Source organism: Protomyctophum parallelum, assembly GCF_964188405.1.
Source record: "Protomyctophum parallelum genome assembly, chromosome: 17".
In the NCBI taxonomy this organism is placed as follows: domain Eukaryota; kingdom Metazoa; phylum Chordata; class Actinopteri; order Myctophiformes; family Myctophidae; genus Protomyctophum; species Protomyctophum parallelum.
This window is the reverse complement of record NC_139719.1, coordinates 41,657,659-41,676,287: the sequence shown is the minus strand read 5'-3', so window position 1 is coordinate 41,676,287 and position 18,629 is coordinate 41,657,659. Positions and strand designations below refer to the sequence as shown.

The 18,629-nt window shown below is 46.3% G+C and overlaps 1 protein-coding gene across 4 annotated transcripts in view; it reads right to left on the bottom strand.

The window, feature by feature from the left end:
- The window catches only part of LOC310875008 (protoheme IX farnesyltransferase, mitochondrial-like), a 120,609-nt gene that overhangs the window by 27,676 nt on the left and 74,304 nt on the right, over window positions 1-18,629 (bottom strand). For all 4 annotated transcript variants that reach the window (XM_083788015.1, XM_083788017.1, XM_083788016.1 and 1 more), the window contains one exon: window positions 2,259-2,329. In XM_083788015.1, the coding sequence (XP_083644141.1) occupies window positions 2,259-2,329 (71 nt within the window). The remainder of the gene's footprint in view (window positions 1-2,258; window positions 2,330-18,629) is intronic.

Below are 18,629 nucleotides of genomic sequence, written 5' to 3'. Positions count from 1 at the left end.
TATCCTGATGACTGCTGTGCACAAAACAAATTTCCGAAAGGACAAATAAAGTATCTATCTATCTATCTATCTTATACTGGATCTCTCGTCCACTAGTCCCTTCCTACCATTTTAGTCTAGTTTTTATTTGTTGACGAAACTGTCAGTATATTTAGTTTTAGTCATCGTAGCTCAGTTTTCATTTAGTTTCCATTTCGTTTTCATCAGTGAAAAAAGGTAGTCGATGGACATTTCTCGTCTTAGTTTCAGTGTGATGTAGTGTATCTGTAGCTGAGCTGGAGGTGACGTGTGTGCGCTTTGGAGGCCCTGCTCATTTCCTGTCTCGTTTTGTCAGGTTGAAATGTTAATCAAAATTGAAATGTTGCCCAGAAGAAAGAAAACACACACACACACACACACACACACACACACACACACACACACACACACACACACACACACACACACACACACACACACACACACACACACACACACACACACACACACACACACACACACACACAGCTGCCAAATTAATCTTCATCAGCGAATAGTTCAGCCAAGGGAGGAGGAATGTTTAGCGACAGTATATATAAAAACACATCCAACATCCAAAGTCTTTGGACGAACATTATTTGATTTAATTATTTTCTACATTGGTTCTTCTTGACTCTCCTCTTGCTTTGCAAAGACCTATTCATACCGGTGGTTTTCGTTGAGTAAAACTAAGTTGAGAAATGTTCGTCGACTACCTTTTTCCACTGACGAAAACGAAATGGAAACTCAATTAAAACTAAGCTATGATGACTAAAACTGAGACTAAATATACTGACAATTTCGTCAACAAAAAGAAAACTAGACTAAAATTAGGAAGAGACTATATAGTGGACAAGAGATAAGTCATTTTACAATTAGTTGCAGGCTGAAAATAGACAATCTATAAGCTCACAACGCGTCGTCAATGCCCGCCAAAATACATTTTGTTGGGACTAAATCAACTGTAGACTTAGTCGACTAAAATCTTGTGATATTTAGTCGACTAAAACTAGACTAACACTAAAACGTTCTAGGTGACTAAAATGTGACTAAAACTTAAATTGTAACTATTCAAGAGACTAATGGCTGAAACTAAAATGAAACTTTGCTGCCAAAAACAACAGTGGAACCACTGCTGTACCCAGCCAGCCTCTACCTTCAGCTAATCCTCTGCATTGCTCCGACTACGGTTTTCTGCTGCTATGACACCTGAGTTCCCTCCACTGGGATCAATGGAGGTTTTATATTATCTTAACCCATTCTGACCTGAGATCAGATTCTAAAAAATGTCAGTCGTTCTTCGATTTTTTCTCAAAAATAGCAGACCTACAAGCTCGTATCGCGCCACTCGGTGGCGCGATATGAGCTTGTAGATCTGCTATTTTTCAATAGCTAAAGCACGACATGATGCCAACACCAAAATGGGTGCCCGTTCAGAATGGGTTAAAAACAAATGACAGCTGAAATGTTAGATTGTATGTATTTACTCAAAAGGAAAAATAAATCCCTGCTGCAGTTCTTTATCGACCAAAAGAATAAAAGCTTGTTTTTGATGTGACATAAGAAGAGAGCTAAGCTTTATGGGATTAGATGCTAGTAGTAGGCATGTGACGACGATGAGACTTTTTTGCTGATATCGATATCTGATTAATAATTAATTGCCGTTCTGCACTGCAGGCTTTAGGCAAGTCAGATTTAACTTTAATACCTTATATTTAACACTGTGCGCTTGTAGATGTGTTAAAGCTGCTACTTTGAGCTTGTTGTTTATCTGTAAAGTTAATTAAAAAACAAAATCACACCCGTGTGAACTGAGTGGTGCAACTCCCCTCTCCCCCCTCATCTCTCTCTCTCTCTTATTAGCAGGCAACAGTACAGCACTATCTCACTCTCTGTTTCTGGCACAACAGCGCCTCTACTGGTACTGGGGTGGCGGTGGCTCAGGGGTAGAGTGCCTGGATGGTAACCATAAGGTTGCCAGTTCGAACCCGGGCTCCCCCAGAGTTACTGTCGAAGTGTCCTTGAGCAAAGACACTGAACCCCTAATTGCTCCCGATGTGCTAGTTGGTGCCTTGCATGGTTTCCGCTGCCATCGGTGTATGAATGTGTGTGTGAATGGGTGAATGTAATGCACAATCTCTGTAAAGCGCCTTGGATAAAGGCGCTATATAAATGCACCATTTACCATTTAGCTGTAGGTAGAGAGAAGAATTAATGAATGCACGGTAACGGCGCCGTACCTGATCTGTCCTCGGACGAGGGGCCGGTTCTTTGTGCGGTTCATGTTGGAGTCAAAGGGAACCTCAAAGTACTGTTGGAGACACAGAGAGGGGAGAGGAGGGGGGTTAACATTGACTACAGAACACAGTCAGACAAACTTCAACAGGCATAAACCATCATAATCTCCTAAACACACACGCACGTGTGTGTGTGTGTGTGTGTTTCTTAAGAGATGTGAAGGTCATATACAGTCTGTGGTTGGCTCTTCATTATAAACCCTCCAACATAACATAAGCCTACTGAATTGATTCTTTGTTCTTTGAGCCGCGCCGTTTTCTTTTTTTGAACTGCGGCGCCTTTCGACATCAGCGTGCTCGCTGCTGTGTGGACGTCACTTATGGAGAGAGAGAGAGAGAGAGAGAGAGAGAGAGAGAGAGAGAGAGAGAGAGAGAGAGAGAGAGAGAGAGACAGAGAGAGAGGATCACGCACGCCCCTGCACTCATCTTCAGAGCCAGAGGACGCCTTTCATGTCGGCCGTGTAACCAATAATCCTGTCAGCCCGCCGTCAGCGTTCCACCGAGTCTCGCCTCTCTCTCTGCCCTCCATCGCTCGCTCGCTCGGAGACGACCTCACGACCGCTCAGCTCCGACAACACCCTCTCTACGTGCACTGCGGCGGCTACGTGTCTGAATATTTGGCCACCAAATATTCGGTGCTCGGTTCGGTTGATGTTAGAGCCGAACGCGAATAGTCAAAGAAGGGTTACCTTTCGTAAGCTACCGTTTTGTTGTGATGACACGATATCCTCCCATCCCTAGTACAGCCATAGGCCTGACATCGAAATTTCAATTCTTCTAAATGATGACAGTTTTCTGAAAAACCTCATTCATTAGCACGTCAAGGGTTCAGCCTCCAGGAAGAAAAACTAGTAAATGCAACGGGAATACACCATTGCTAATATAAAAACTCCAGGGTCTCTAATGAAGTACTGTCACTATAGACATGGAAAACTGGAAAAATACAAACATTTTGGCACTCCATCTTTAACTGAATCTAAACCTTAGCACGCCGTGGTCACAGGCCATGTCTGTCTGTCTGTCTGTCTGTCTGGGCTGTCGGCAGAGGGGTGATAAATCCATAGGATATGTAGGGTGTCGCGGAAAAGATGATAGGAGGGCTTCTACAATAGGACGCTTATGTATTATGTCTGGGGTTCTTCCATGCACCAACATCTGGAAGTGAGGAGGCATGACCATAGAACCATCTCTGTGCAGAAGCAGCTTGTAGATCTGCCATTTTCAAAAGATTGTTATACATTTGAAAACTTGGGAAATGGGACAATGCGCACAATGAGTCATTTTACTTTTGGTACTTTAACCCATTCTGAACGGGCACCCATTTTGGTGTTGGCATCATGTCATGCTTTAGCTATTGAAAAATAGCAGATCTACAAGCTCATATCGCGCCACCGAGTGGCGCGATACGAGCTTGTAGGTCTGCTATTTTTGAAAAACCTAAGACACTTTTAGAATCTGATCTCGGGTCAGAATGGGTTAATAATGAAACTGTCAGGATGTAATAGACATTTTTAGAATCTGATCTCAGGTCAGAATGGATTAAATGAACGTTGAGGCCAATACTTTTTTAACTTTTACTCAAGTACATGTTGAAGTCCGGACTCGTACTCGTATTGATACTTTTACTCAAGTAAAACGTTTGAGTACTATTTTCCACCACTTGCACAGAAGATACAGGGAGGGGGGCAGAAGGTGGGTGGAAGGTTTGTGTGTGTGTGTGTGTGTGCGCGCGCACACACACACACGTGCGTTTGGGGTACAGCTCCAGTATGTGTCGTTTTATGGCGTGCTCTGGAGGAGTGCTGTGCTTCAAAGTGCCCCCCCGAGATCGCAATGTGTGACTAAAATGCAAACACATGGGGCGCTTGAACGCAGGAACCGGCTAATATGTGTGTGTGTGTGTGTGTGCGTGTGTGTGTGTGTGTGTGTGCGTGCGTGCGTGCGTGCGTGTGTGTGTGTGTGTCTCGGTCTTTTGGCCCGTGTACAACAAGCCATCGACTAATGAAGAAAACAGATAAAGCACTCTCAGACGACGAGAGAGAATATTGAGATCCATAACTTCTGAAATATGGCAGGCATAAAAATAGCTAATAAACAGATAATCCACCCTCTCTCTCTTCTAACCGGCCCCACTATAAATTCACTGGCCACTCGACACGGCCAAGGCTCTCCGTATTAAGAGAAAGCACCTCTGTGTGGACGATACTGCATTTCATTTAATTTCAGTATACGTTTAAGTTTTTATTTTCTCCCCTGGGGTGTGTGGGCCGTACCACTACGTTACACAGCGGAGTAGGGGGTCCGTCTTTGCGTTAAGTGTGACAGAGGTGGGATTATTTTTATTTTTTTGGAGGGCCTGAGCCGTCTGGTTGAGCTCTCTCTCTCTCTCTCTCTCCTCAGGTAAGCCTGCATGGTGGGAGCAGCAGCATCATCCTGACCTGCTACGGCTACTTAAGGACATCTAAAGCTTCAGCCAATGTTCCCCGTCGGAGTCAAAAGTGCAACTTCCAGGACCTCCAGAAGCACAGATTTGAGTTGAAAACGCCAGCTTTAAAAATATATATGTACATACATTCAAGGTTTTGCACAGATTTTCCACTATTTTTCAAAAATAGCAAAGCTACAGGCTCGCATGAGCCATGAGCTTGCATATCTGCTATTCTTTGGGGAAAAAAAGTAAACCTGTCAATACGTCTGCCCCACTCCTTTCGTCACTCTGCATGTGAAACTGGATCACTGCATCACTTAACCAATTTAGGCCCGACGTCGACATTAAAAAAAATGTCCTGACCGTTTTCTGAAAAACCTTATGTTTCCAGGTTCCAGGCCCAGGAAATTAATCCCAATGCATTTTTCCCTGAGACATTACAAAACGTATTTATTTAAAGACCTTTTGACAAATTACACAGAAGAAATACAACAAAAAAAAAAGTGTTGTAACCTGCCGTTTTCTTATTCTTTCTAATTCTTCGTTTGGCCCGAAACATTGTGTTTGTTGTCATGATTTGATTTGTCACGACAAGAGTTGTCTTTGTCCGCGGCGTATAAACGTCTTTAAATAAATACTTTCTGAAAAGTCTATGAGGAAAATGAACGGGGATTTATTTTCCGGGGTCTCTCGAGGGGGAGGGTCTGCGACGCTCGATTGTCAAAGTTGCCCATCCCTGCTCTACAACACCACCAAACCCGTCCAATGTTTGGCCTATTTCCGCCAAACGCCTGTCCTCTACTGTGACAGGCAGCGCAATGGGGACACACCAGGGTTCATGTGGTTTAAGCAGAGCGCTGCACAGCTCTCTGCTCGATAGTCATGCCCCGGAGCACCTCGGAAACGTGACGTCTTCCCTTCCCTTCCCCATTTGGTTGTGGTTGCTTCTGGTGGTGGAACTAAAGAAGCCACAACAATCCTGGAGTGATAAAAAAAAAGAAGCTAGGAGTGGAATAAGCTGTCCTCCATCATGGCATCAGCACGCTCTCAAAATATAAGCCTTTCCTCTCCCTCTCTCTCTCCCCCATAGTGGGTTCTGAGCTCACAGCTCACAGTGGTGGACGGTAACCCAGTTCATTGGCTTTAACCCATTTAGGGTTAGACGTCTAAATGAAGTCTTTTGAAAGAATATATATTCAAAGATTTGTGCCAACGATTTTTCAAAAAATAGCAGAACTACAAGCTCGTAGCGCGCCACTCGGTGGCGCGCTATGAGCTTGTAGGTCTGCTATTTTTCAATAGCTAAAGTATAACATAATGCTTAGTTAAAACACCAAAAGGGGTTCCCGTTCAGAATGGGTTAAAACCATGGCGAGCGCACAGACAGACCCCGACGATATTATGCAACTGCAATTTGTCTTAGCTTTTTATTTGTAAACCTATGTAACTTCACATGTATACCTTTTGTTTTTATTTTCCTGATATTCTGATGTATTGTGATGTTTTTCTATATGAATTTTGCATTACACGACGACACTGAAAATGAGTGAAATTACTCTGTGTAAATTCGAGAATAAATAAAAGCTTGAATTAATTAATTTCTACATTGCAGAATTGCATACAGTAAGTATAAAGGGCCTTGCAACCAAAAAATGTGAGTATGTTTTTTTCACCACTTTGCTCCCACAGCGTTCCAAGTCCTTGCGGTGTGGGGGAATGCAATGCTATGGCTGGGGCCAGGAGGAGGAACTAACTGCCTTGGCTTCCATAAGGCTCTCTCTCTCTGGCTATAGCTGTTTGGGAGTCTGACCCCAAGACATTCGGGCGTTCCGCTTACGCAGAGCGAGCTAGTGACCGTGCAGCTGTGTCTCTCCCCGGGACCCCCGAGGTACACGGCAAGGTGTTAATTCTATTTCCTGGGTCAGGAAATGCGTCATGAGGTCAGGGCGCGTGGGAGAGAGAGATTTTTTCTTTCTTTTGCGGACGATTCTGGAACGCTAAAAGCAGAGCAGAGAGTGAGACTGCAGGCCAGAGAGAGGCAGGTTCCATCCAGGGCCCTCTCTCAGTCAAGTGTTGTATTTGGCAGCAAATTTCTATATTTTAGTTTTTTAGTCTCTTGAATAGTTTTCACTTAGTTTTAGTCACATTTCAGTCACCCGAAATGTGTTGGTTTAGTTCTATAGTCGACTGGATTTCATGAGATTTTAGTCGACTAAATCTATAGGTGATTTAGTCGACTAAAATGCATTTTGGCGGGCCTTGATGCCGTCGTAATGACTGGTTTTACACTTGCTGAAATAGGCGATCTACAAGCTCACATTGTGACCGCGTGTGGGTGGGCTCTCTCTCTCTCTCTCTCTCTCTCTCTATATATATAAAAACACAAGAATCCACTTAATTTCCAATAACACCATGCTGCACATACAAAATAAATAACCCTGACACTCTCTGGAACGGCGAAAACATATGTTTTCTCATGCCAAAAAAGATCCTTTAAATTTAATTGAAAGAGAGAGAGAGAGAGAGAGAGAGAGAGAGAGAGACAGAGACAGAGACACAGAGAGAGAGAGAGAGAGAGAGAGAGAGAGAGAGAGAGAGAGAGAGAGAACAAGAGAGCAGCGTCTACAATGCTACACTGGCAGATGCTAAAGATGCAAAGCTACACAGCTTCATTCGTAGCTTTGCACCATGAGTTGAAAGCAGCTCAGCGCTTTTGTAGCTATTGTAGCGTTTGCAGCAGCTATAGGAACGTCGGATGCATCTTTGCATCGTCATGTTGCTGCATGCTTCCATTGGAAATCAATGGTAGACCGTATCCTTGCATCTCCCCGGTGTGAACGCAGTGTTAGAACACAAGTCTCTAATACTCGCCGTGTCATCCTTCTCTCTTCCGTCTCCCCTCTCTCTCTCTCTCTTTCCTTCTTTCGTCCCTCTCTCTCTCTCTCCCTCTCTCTCTCATCCCCTCTCTCTTCCTCTCTCTTTTGTCCCCTCTCTCCTTCCGTCCCTCTCTCTCTCTCTCTCCCCCCTCCTCCTTATGTCCCTCTCTCTCTCCCTCCCCCCCCTCTCTCTCCCTCCTCCTCCTCATGTCCCTCTCCCCTCTCTCTCTCTCTCTCTCCTCCTCCTCATGTCCCTCTCCCCTCTCTCTCTCTCCTCCTCCTCATGTCCCTCTCTCCCCTCTCTCTCTCTTCTCCTTCCGTCCCTCTCTCTCTCTCTCTCTCTCTCTCTCTCTCTCTCTCCTCCTCCTCATGTCCCTCTCTCTCTCTCTCTCTCTCTTCTCTCTCTCTCTCTCTCTCTCTCTCTCTCTCTCCTCCTCCTCATGTCCCTCTCTCTCTCTCTCTCCCCCCCCCCCCTCTCTCTCTCTCCTTTCATGTGTGTGTGGTTTCATCTCCATCTGGTTCCCATCAGCGGCCCTCACAGGCCTGTGTCATTATTTCCGCCCAGCGCTCCCCATGTGTGAGCATGGATGGACGGACGGGGCACGCAGACATGCTCCATGCCATGCACAGTCCCTATGCCATGCCCGCCTGACTGTGTGTGTGTGTGAGCATGAATGGATGGACGGACGGGGCACGCAGACATGCTCCATGCCATGCACAGTCCCTATGCCATGCCCGCCTGACTCTGTGTGTGTGTGTGTGTGTGTGTGTGTGTGTGTGTGTGTGTGTGTGTGTGTGACTGTGTGTGTGTGTGTGTGTGTGTGTGTGTGTGTGTGTGTGTGTGTGTGTGTGTGTAGGTATAGGCAGGCCCGGAGGTCACAACACAAGCCTCTGTGTAAAACCACTTTCTAAAAGTGGCCCCGATCTCCAAGCCTCGCCGTGCAGTCACGCCGTGTAGTCGTGAACACATTGTGAGCTTGCAGATCGGTTATTTTCTCCTGACCCGAGTGTATAAAACGGGTCCCCTTAAAAGAAATAGCAGATCTACGAGCTACAGCACGAGCTTGTAGATGTGCTATTTTTTTTTTATTGTGAAAAATGCAAATCTTTCATATATATATATTTGTTCACAGCATACATTTTTAACTCATATCTTTGCTTCTGGGGAGGGGGAGGGGGGGGGGTGGTCCCTGGAACAACATCTTTTTTTAGATGAGGCCAATTACATATCGTTTTCCGGGTGCCTGGAAATGAAATAGTTTGATGACCACCGACACAGAAACAAACGGGTTAAGTGATTAAAATGTGACGCCCCGCTGCTTTCACAGACGTCCTCTTTTTCAAGCAGGACATATTATGGGTCCTAAATGTCTCTGACACCGAGACCCCACAGCCCTAAGCAGGACATATGGGTCCTAAATGTCTCTGACACAGAGACCCCACAGCCCTAAGCAGGACATATGGGTCCTAAATGTCTCTGACACCGAGACCCCACAGCCCTAAGCAGGACATATTATGGGTCCTAAATGTCTCTGACACCGAGACCCCACAGCCCTAAGCAGGACATATTATGGGTCCTAAATGTCTCTGACACCGAGACCCGACAGCCCTAAGCAGGACATATGGGTCCTAAATGTCTCTGACACAGAGACCCCACAGCCCTAAGCAGGACATATGGGTCCTAAATGTCTCTGACACCGAGACCCCACAGCCCTAAGCAGGACATATGGGTCCTAAATGTCTCTGACACAGAGACCCCACAGCCCTAAGCAGGACATATGGGTCCTAAATGTCTCTGACACCGAGACCCCACAGCCCTAAGCAGGACATATGGGTCCTAAATGTCTCTGACACCGAGACCCCACAGCCCTAAGCAGGACATATTGGTCCTAAATGTCTCTGACACAGAGACCCCACAGCCTTAACCCATTAAGACCTTCTGAGGACGATTCTACAAATGTCTTCTAAATCATGACAGTTTGTCTGAAAAACCCTATGTTTCTGTGTCAGTGGTGCTCAACCTTTTTCACGTCAAGGACCCCCAGAATTATCTGTATTTGACCCCCATCTGAAAATATGTTGTTCAAGGGACCACCCCCCCCCCCCCCCCAGAAGCAAGCATCTGAGTTAAAGACGTTCGCTTTGAAAGAATATATATTTTTGAAAATGTTTCCTTTTTGCAAATCTGCACTGATCTCATGAAATGACCCCTATGAGATCCTCAGGACTGAAATCAGTCCCCAGGACTGAGAACTGCCAAAAGGGGTTCCCGCCCAGAATGGGCTAAGCAGGACATATGGATCCTAAATGTCTCCGACACCGAGACCCCACAGCCCTAAGCAGGACATATCTGTCCTAAATGTCTCTGACACAGAGACCCCACAGCCCTAAGCAGGACATATCTGTCCTATAAATGTCTCTGACACCGAGACCCCACAGCCCTAAGCAGGACATATGGGTCCTAAATGTCTCTGACACAGAGACCCCACAGCCCTAAGCAGGACATATGGGTCCTAAATGTCTCTGACACAGAGACCCCACAGCCCTAAGCAGGACACATCGGTCCTAAATGTCTCTGACACAGAGACCCCACAGCCCTAAGCAGGACATATGGGTCCTAAATGTCTCTGACACCGAGACCCCACAGCCCTAAGCAGGACATATGGGTCCTAAATGTCTCTGACACAGAGACCCCACAGCCCTAAGCAGGACATATCGGTCCTAAATGTCTCTGACACCGAGACCCCACAGCCCTAAGCAGGACATATGGGTCCTAAATGTCTCTGACACCGAGACCCCACAGCCCTAAGCAGGACATATGGGTCCTAAATGTCTCTGACACAGAGACCCCACAGCCCTAAGCAGGACATATGGGTCCTAAATGTCTCTGACACCGAGACCCCACAGCCCTAAGCAGGACATATGGGTCCTAAATGTCTCTGACACAGAGACCCCACAGCCCTAAGCAGGACATATGGGTCCTAAATGTCTCTGACACAGAGACCCCACAGCCCTAAGCAGGACATATGGGTCCTAAATGTCTCTGACACCGAGACCCCACAGCCCTAAGCAGGACATATCGGTCCTAAATGTCTCTGACACAGAGACCCCACAGCCCTAAGCAGGACATATGGGTCCTAAATGTCTCTGACACAGAGACCCCACAGCCCTAAGCAGGACATATGGGTCCTAAATGTCTCTGACACCGAGACCCCACAGCCCTAAGCAGGACATATGGGTCCTAAATGTCTCTGACACAGAGACCCCACAGCCCTAAGCAGGACATATGGGTCCTAAATGTCTCTGACACAGAGACCCCACAGCCCTAAGCAGGACATATGGGTCCTAAATGTCTCTGACACAGAGACCCCACAGCCCTAAGCAGGACATATCGGTCCTAAATGTCTCTGACACAGAGACCCCACAGCCCTAAGCAGGACATATGGGTCCTAAATGTCTCTGACACAGAGACCCCACAGCCCTAAGCAGGACATATGGGTCCTAAATGTCTCTGACACCGAGACCCCACAGCCCTAAGCAGGACATATGGGTCCTAAATGTCTCTGACACAGAGACCCCACAGCCCTAAGCAGAACATATGGGTCCTAAATGTCTCTGACACCGAGACCCCACAGCCCTAAGCAGGACATATCGGTCCTAAATGTCTCTGACACAGAGACCCCACAGCCCTAAGCAGGACATATGGGTCCTAAATGTCTCTGACACAGAGGCCCCACAGCCCTAAGCAGGACATATGGGTCCTAAATGTCTCTGACACCGAGACCCCACAGCCCTAAGCAGGACATATTGGTCCTAAATGTCTCTGACACAGAGACCCCACAGCCTTAACCCATTAAGACCTTCTGAGGACGATTCTACAAATGTCTTCTAAATCATGACAGTTTGTCTGAAAAACCCTATGTTTCTGTGTCAGTGGTGCTCAACCTTTTTCACGTCAAGGACCCCCAGAATTATCTGTATTTGACCCCCATCTGAAAATATGTTGTTCCAGGGACCACCCCCCCCCCCCCCCCAGAAGCAAGCATCTGAGTTAAAGACGTTCGCTTTGAAAGAATATATATTTTTGAAAATGTTTCCTTTTTGCAAATCTGCACTGATCTCATGAAATGACCCCTATGAGATCCTCAGGACTGAAATCAGTCCCCAGGACTGAGAACTGCCAAAAGGGGTTCCCGCCCAGAATGGGCTAAGCAGGACATATGGATCCTAAATGTCTCCGACACCGAGACCCCACAGCCCTAAGCAGGACATATCTGTCCTAAATGTCTCTGACACCGAGACCCCACAGCCCTAAGCAGGACATATCTGTCCTATAAATGTCTCTGACACCGAGACCCCACAGCCCTAAGCAGGACATATGGGTCCTAAATGTCTCTGACACAGAGACCCCACAGCCCTAAGCAGGACACATCGGTCCTAAATGTCTCTGACACAGAGACCCCACAGCCCTAAGCAGGACATATTGGTCCTAAATGTCTCTGACACAGAGACCCCACAGCCCTAAGCAGGACATATGGGTCCTAAATGTCTCTGACACAGAGACCCCACAGCCCTAAGCAGGACATATTGGTCCTAAATGTCTCTGACACAGAGACCCCACAGCCCTAAGCAGGACATATCAGTCCTAAATGTCTCTGACACAGAGACCCCACAGCCCTAAGCAGGACATATCAGTCCTAAATGTCTCTGACACAGAGACCCCACAGCCCTAAGCAGGACATATGGGTCCTAAATGTCTCTGACACCGAGACCCCACAGCCCTAAGCAGGACATATGGGTCCTAAATGTATCTGACACCGAGACCCCACAGCCCTAAGCAGGACATATGGGTCCTAAATGTCTCTGACACCGAGACCCCACAGCCCTAAGCAGGACATATGGGTCCTAAATGTCTCTGACACCGAGACCCCACAGCCCTAAGCAGGACATATGGGTCCTAAATGTCTCTGACACCGACACCCCACAGCCCTAAGCAGGACATATGGGTCCTAAATGTCTCTGACACAGAGACCCCACAGCCCTAAGCAGGACATATGGGTCCTAAATGTCTCTGACACAGAGACCCCACAGCCCTAAGCAGGACATATGGGTCCTAAATGTCTCTGACACAGAGACCCGACAGCCCTAAGCAGGACATATGGGTCCTAAATGTCTCTGACACCGAGACCCCACAGCCCTAAGCAGGACATATGGGTCCTAAATGTCTCTGACACAGAGACCCCACAGCCCTAAGCAGGACATATTATGGGTCCTAAATGTCTCTGACACCGAGACCCCACAGCCCTAAGCAGGACATATGGGTCCTAAATGTCTCTGACACAGAGACCCCACAGCCCTAAGCAGGACATATGGGTCCTAAATGTCTCTGACACCGAGACCCCACAGCCCTAAGCAGGACATATCTGTCCTAAATGTCTCTGACACAGAGACCCCACAGCCCTAAGCAGGACATATGGGTCCTAAATGTCTCTGACACAGAGACCCCACAGCCCTAAGCAGGACATATTATGGGTCCTAAATGTCTCTGACACCGAGACCCCACAGCCCTAAGCAGGACATATTATGGGTCCTAAATGTCTCTGACACCGAGACCCCACAGCCCTAAGCAGGACATATTATGGGTCCTAAATGTCTCTGACACCGAGACCCCACAGCCCTAAGCAGGACATATTATGGGTCCTAAATGTCTCTGACACCGAGACCCCACAGCCCTAAGCAGGACATATTATGGGTCCTAAATGTCTCTGACACCGAGACCCCACAGCCCTAAGCAGGACATATTATGGGTCCTAAATGTCTCTGACACCGAGACCCCACAGCCCTAAGCAGGACATATTATGGGTCCTAAATGTCTCTGACACCGAGACCCCACAGCCCTAAGCAGGACAGCCCTAAGCAGGACATATGGGTCCTAAATGTCTCTGACACAGAGACCCCACAGCCCTAAGCAGGACATATGGGTCCTAAATGTCTCTGACACAGAGACCCCACAGCCCTAAGCAGGACATATGGGTCCTAAATGTCTCTGACACAGAGACCCCCCCACAGCCCCTAAGCAGGACATATCAGTCCTAAATGTCTCTGACACAGAGACCCCACAGCCCTAAGCAGGACATATGGGTCCTAAATGTCTCTGACACCGACACCCCACAGCCCTAAGCAGGACATATCTGTCCTAAATGTCTCTGACACAGAGACCCCACAGCCCCTAAGCAGGACATATGGGTCCCTAAATGTCTCTGACACAGAGACCCCACAGCCCTAAGCAGGACATATGGGTCCTAAATGTCTCTGACACAGAGACCCCACAGCCCTAAGCAGGACATATGGGTCCCTAAATGTCTCTGACACAGAGACCCCACAGCCCTAAGCAGGACATATGGGTCCTAAATGTCTCTGACACCGAGACCCCACAGCCCTAAGCAGGACATATGGGTCCTAAATGTCTCTGACACAGAGACCCCACAGCCCTAAGCAGGACATATGGGTCCTAAATGTCTCTGACACAGAGACCCCACAGCCCTAAGCAGGACATATGGGTCCTAAATGTCTCTGACACCGACACCCCACAGCCCTAAGCAGGACATATCTGTCCTAAATGTCTCTGACACCGAGACCCCACAGCCCTAAGCAGGACATATGGGTCCTAAATGTCTCTGACACCGAGACCCCACAGCCCTAAGCAGGACATATGGGTCCTAAATGTCTCTGACACAGAGACCCCACAGCCCTAAGCAGGACATATCAGTCCTATAAATGTCTCTGACACAGAGACCCCACAGCCCTAAGCAGGACATATCAGTCCTATAAATGTCTCTGACACCGAGACCCCACAGCCCTAAGCAGGACATATCGGTCCTAAATGTGACCAAATACAGCAAAAAAGGCCCTCAACTCTACTTTTCATTTTTCAGATTTTTACAGATTATTAAAGTACAGAATGTAAGCTTTCATATGATGTATCATTCAATGAAATTTAACCCAAAGCTGAGAAAAGCCCTTTTCAATATTCACAACATTTTATCACCTTAGAGCTGGACAGAAGTGGGTGTGACAATGGGAGGGACAAGAGACAATAGGACGTTTTAGCTGTCAACAGTGCGACACTAGAAACACTGACATGTTTAAGCCAGTAGAACAAACAATGCAATTTGTAAGGTGCCCCAATAAACCCTTTTGAAAGTACTAAGTATTAAATACTAAGTATAAGTATTCAAGTATTAAATACTACGTTAAGTGTTCAATTTAACTTATACACTACCTGGTTGTAAATAGCTGCAGTACAGCATTATTATGCAGGTCTACTTTAAGCAATCAAAGTCAGACAATTGACCCAGTATTTTAATTAAATAAAACCGACGCATCAGGCTATGATGTAAGCAGGACATATCTGTCCTAAATGTCTCTGACACAGAGACCAGACAGCCCTAAGCAGTAAGCAGGACATATGGGTCCTAAATGTCTCTGACACCGACAGGTTTCCACTACCTGGCCCAAACGGGGGCTAACGGACTCCAGCCAAGGAGCTTTACTCATTACTCATGTTACTCCGTTCACCACGCGGCGACATTTCTGCGGGGTATTCTTTTACGTCTTGCATAGCCAAAGGGCGGTTAATTTGTCTGCGTAGGGCCCATATCGTTTCAAACAAACGAGAAGGGTTTTCAATCACGCATTATTAACATGTTGAGTTGTGCCCTGGCCGGCGATACAAAGCCCAGAGCGATGCAGCGGTAACACGGATAATGTAATAACGTCTGGGAAGCGGAGTTTAAGCCATTTGGATCTGAGACCAGATTCTATACAAATGCCAGTTTTCTGAAAAACCTATGTTTCTATGTCAGTGGTGCTCAAACATTTTCATGTCAAGGACCACAAAAATCCTATGTTTTTGGCCTCCGACCCCCACCTGGAAATATGTTGTTCCAGGGACCCCCTCCCGAGAAGCAAAGATTTGAGTTAAAAACGTTCGCTCTGAAAGAATATATATTCAAAGATTTGTGTCACATTTTCACGATTTCTCAAAAAATAGCAGACCTACATGCTTGTAGATCTGCTATTTTTCAACAGCCAAATGTTGGCCACCGACCCACATCTGAAAATATGTTGTTCCAGGGACTGCTCAGAAGCAAAGATTTGAGTCAAAAACATTCGCTCTGAAAGAATACATATTCAAAGGTCTGTGTCACATTTTCACGATTTTTCGAAAATAGCAGATCTACAAGCTCGTAGCGTGGCGCTACGAGCTTGTAGATCTGCTGTTTTTCAACAGCCAAAGCATACCACAATGCTTTAAAACACCAAAAAAGGGGGGTTCCCGCCCAGAATGGGTTAAGCCCATTCCGTCCGGGAAGAGGCGAGGAACAAGTGGAGATTCCAGAGGAATCCCATTCCCTGTTTTCGTTTTCCTGGCCGGACTCTAAAGTCATTTCTATCATCCAGTGCAGCATGACACACAACGTGATATTTCAAAGTCTCCGGAAAAAAATACTAATAAAAAACAAAAGATACAGCGGCGAAGGCCTGTTATTTTGACAGTTGGAGCTAGTGGAGATGGAATAGATATTCTTCGCGGAGCGGGCCTGGCTGCCAAGAAGGGCTTGCGGTGGCTTCGGGATATTGAGTTTAAGTTTTAAGTTTCAGCTTTCAACGCCGTGGATGTGATTCTTCCAGAGAGGGTTTCACAGAGCCTGCAACATCTTAAGAGGAGGATGGGGAAGGAAATTGCACGCCTCTCCAAAATGCATCCCATGCAAAGGAAAGTGCTAATACGACATCTCAGACACCGCGGGGTTTAGCCCGTTGTAGAACAAGTTGCATTCTCCTGGCCTATTTCTGTCTTTATCCCATTTTGGACGGGAACCCCTTTTGGTGTTTTAAAGCATTATGTTATACTTTAGCTATTGAAAAAAATAGCAGATCTATGTACAAGCTCGTAGCGCGGCACCAAGCTATTTTTTAAAAAATCGTGAAAATGTGCATGGTGCAAGAATGAATATATATTATTTCAGAGCGAACATTTTTAACTAATATGTTTGGTTCTGGGAGGGTCCCTGGGACTACATATTTTCAGATGGGGGTCCATGATGGCCAAATCATCATCATCATGCTATATAATTCAGTCAATGTCTGTCTGTCTGAATGTGTGTCGGTCTGTCAGAAACATCACCGTAGCTCCTCACCGCCTGCACCAATCGCTCCCACTTTTCAAACAGTCAGGCATTGACCATAATAATATGGAGGTCTTAACGAAGCCCTTTGCGAAAACGCAACGGGCAAAGGCTAGTACAGATAATTCTGGGGTCCTTGACATGAAATTGTTGAGCACCACTGACACAGAAACACTTTCAGGTCTAAATGGGTTAACCAACCAATTCATCATATTCACGATTGTCTTCTTCTGCTTTATGACATGCCCCCCAAATACGGATGCCAGGATTAGCGTGGTTATGGTTTCTGAATGAATGGAACCATGAGGGTGGCACAGAACTGAGACAGGGAGAAGAATGACCCAATCTGGGCTTTCATAATTCATACGCTTATATGGAAACACTGTAGACGGCCATCAGTGCTGCTTCGTTGAGTTCTCTCTGCTTCTACGTACGTTCTATATAATCGCATGTGTGTCTGAATCTAGATATATGTTTCTAGGGATGTGCCTATTCTGTCCGATATCGATATCCGATATAATTAATTGCTGTTATTATGGCCGATAACCAATATCACCAATGTCGATATGATCTCATTCTATATTTTAAAAAAGTATAATATTTTTTGTCCCATCCTGAAAAAAGAAAATACATGTAACAGCAGGGTGTCTGTGCAGATTCTGCACTGCAGGCTTAGTTAGGGCAAGTCAGATTTAACTTTAATAACTTATATTTAATACTGTGAGCTTGTAGATCTGTTCATGCTGTTACTTTGGTCTTGTTTATCTGTAAAGACAATCGAATCGACCGATGCCGATTCATTCATTCAGGAGGCTGGGGGGGGGGGGGGGGGGGGGGGGGACCAAACCCGGAAGTTATCACCAGGAGGATTTTGCTGCTTTCAATTACACACACACACACACACACACACACACGCATGCACACACACACACACACACACACACACACACACACACACGCACGCACGCACGCACGCACGCACGCACGCACGCACGCACGCACGCACGCACGCACGCACGCACGCACGCACGCAATATAACTGCAGGGACAATTATCTAGCCAGATGATGGGACGGAAAACAGAGGCGAGACCAAAGCGATGGGGGGGGAGGAGTAGAGGAGGGGGTGGTGGTGGTGGGCAGGGGGGGGGGGGGGGGTGGGGGGGGATACCGCGGCCCCAGATCCTCGAGGGTATCAAAGACAGAACGTGATCCACCAGCCAACCAACCAACCAACCACCACCAGGACTCAATTGATAACAGGCGACCACAGGGGGCAGGCATTTCCTGTTCCCGTGTGTGTGTGTGTGTGTGTGTGTGTGTGTGTGTGTGTGTGTGGAAGGCAAGAGGAGGAAAAGATAAACCGGGAGCTTTTTGGTCCTACTAGGACTAAGACAAAAAAATATGTTAAAAAAATAAAGTTTGATGAAAAATGTATACTAATTATATAATAATTATATAATATAATAAATTAATAATTTACATTTGGGGGATATCTAACACAATAATGAATAAAACATGTTCTAGACATTCTAATGATCACAAAAAAACATATATTACAATTATTTTACCTACTTTTATTAGGGTTAAAGGCAAAAGTCTTAGTCCAGACATTTTAATTTGTGTGAATTTCAGCCTCTGTGGGGGGTATTTATATGCAAATATCATGACCAATGGCATTGAAATGGCATTGCAATGAACATCACTGATGACGTTTAGGTGAAAAAAAGAACAGAAATAATTTAGAGATAATTTAGAGATAATTTAGTAATTAATTAAAATAAAATTGTTGCTAAAAAGCAATGCTGGGTCTAAAGGGGG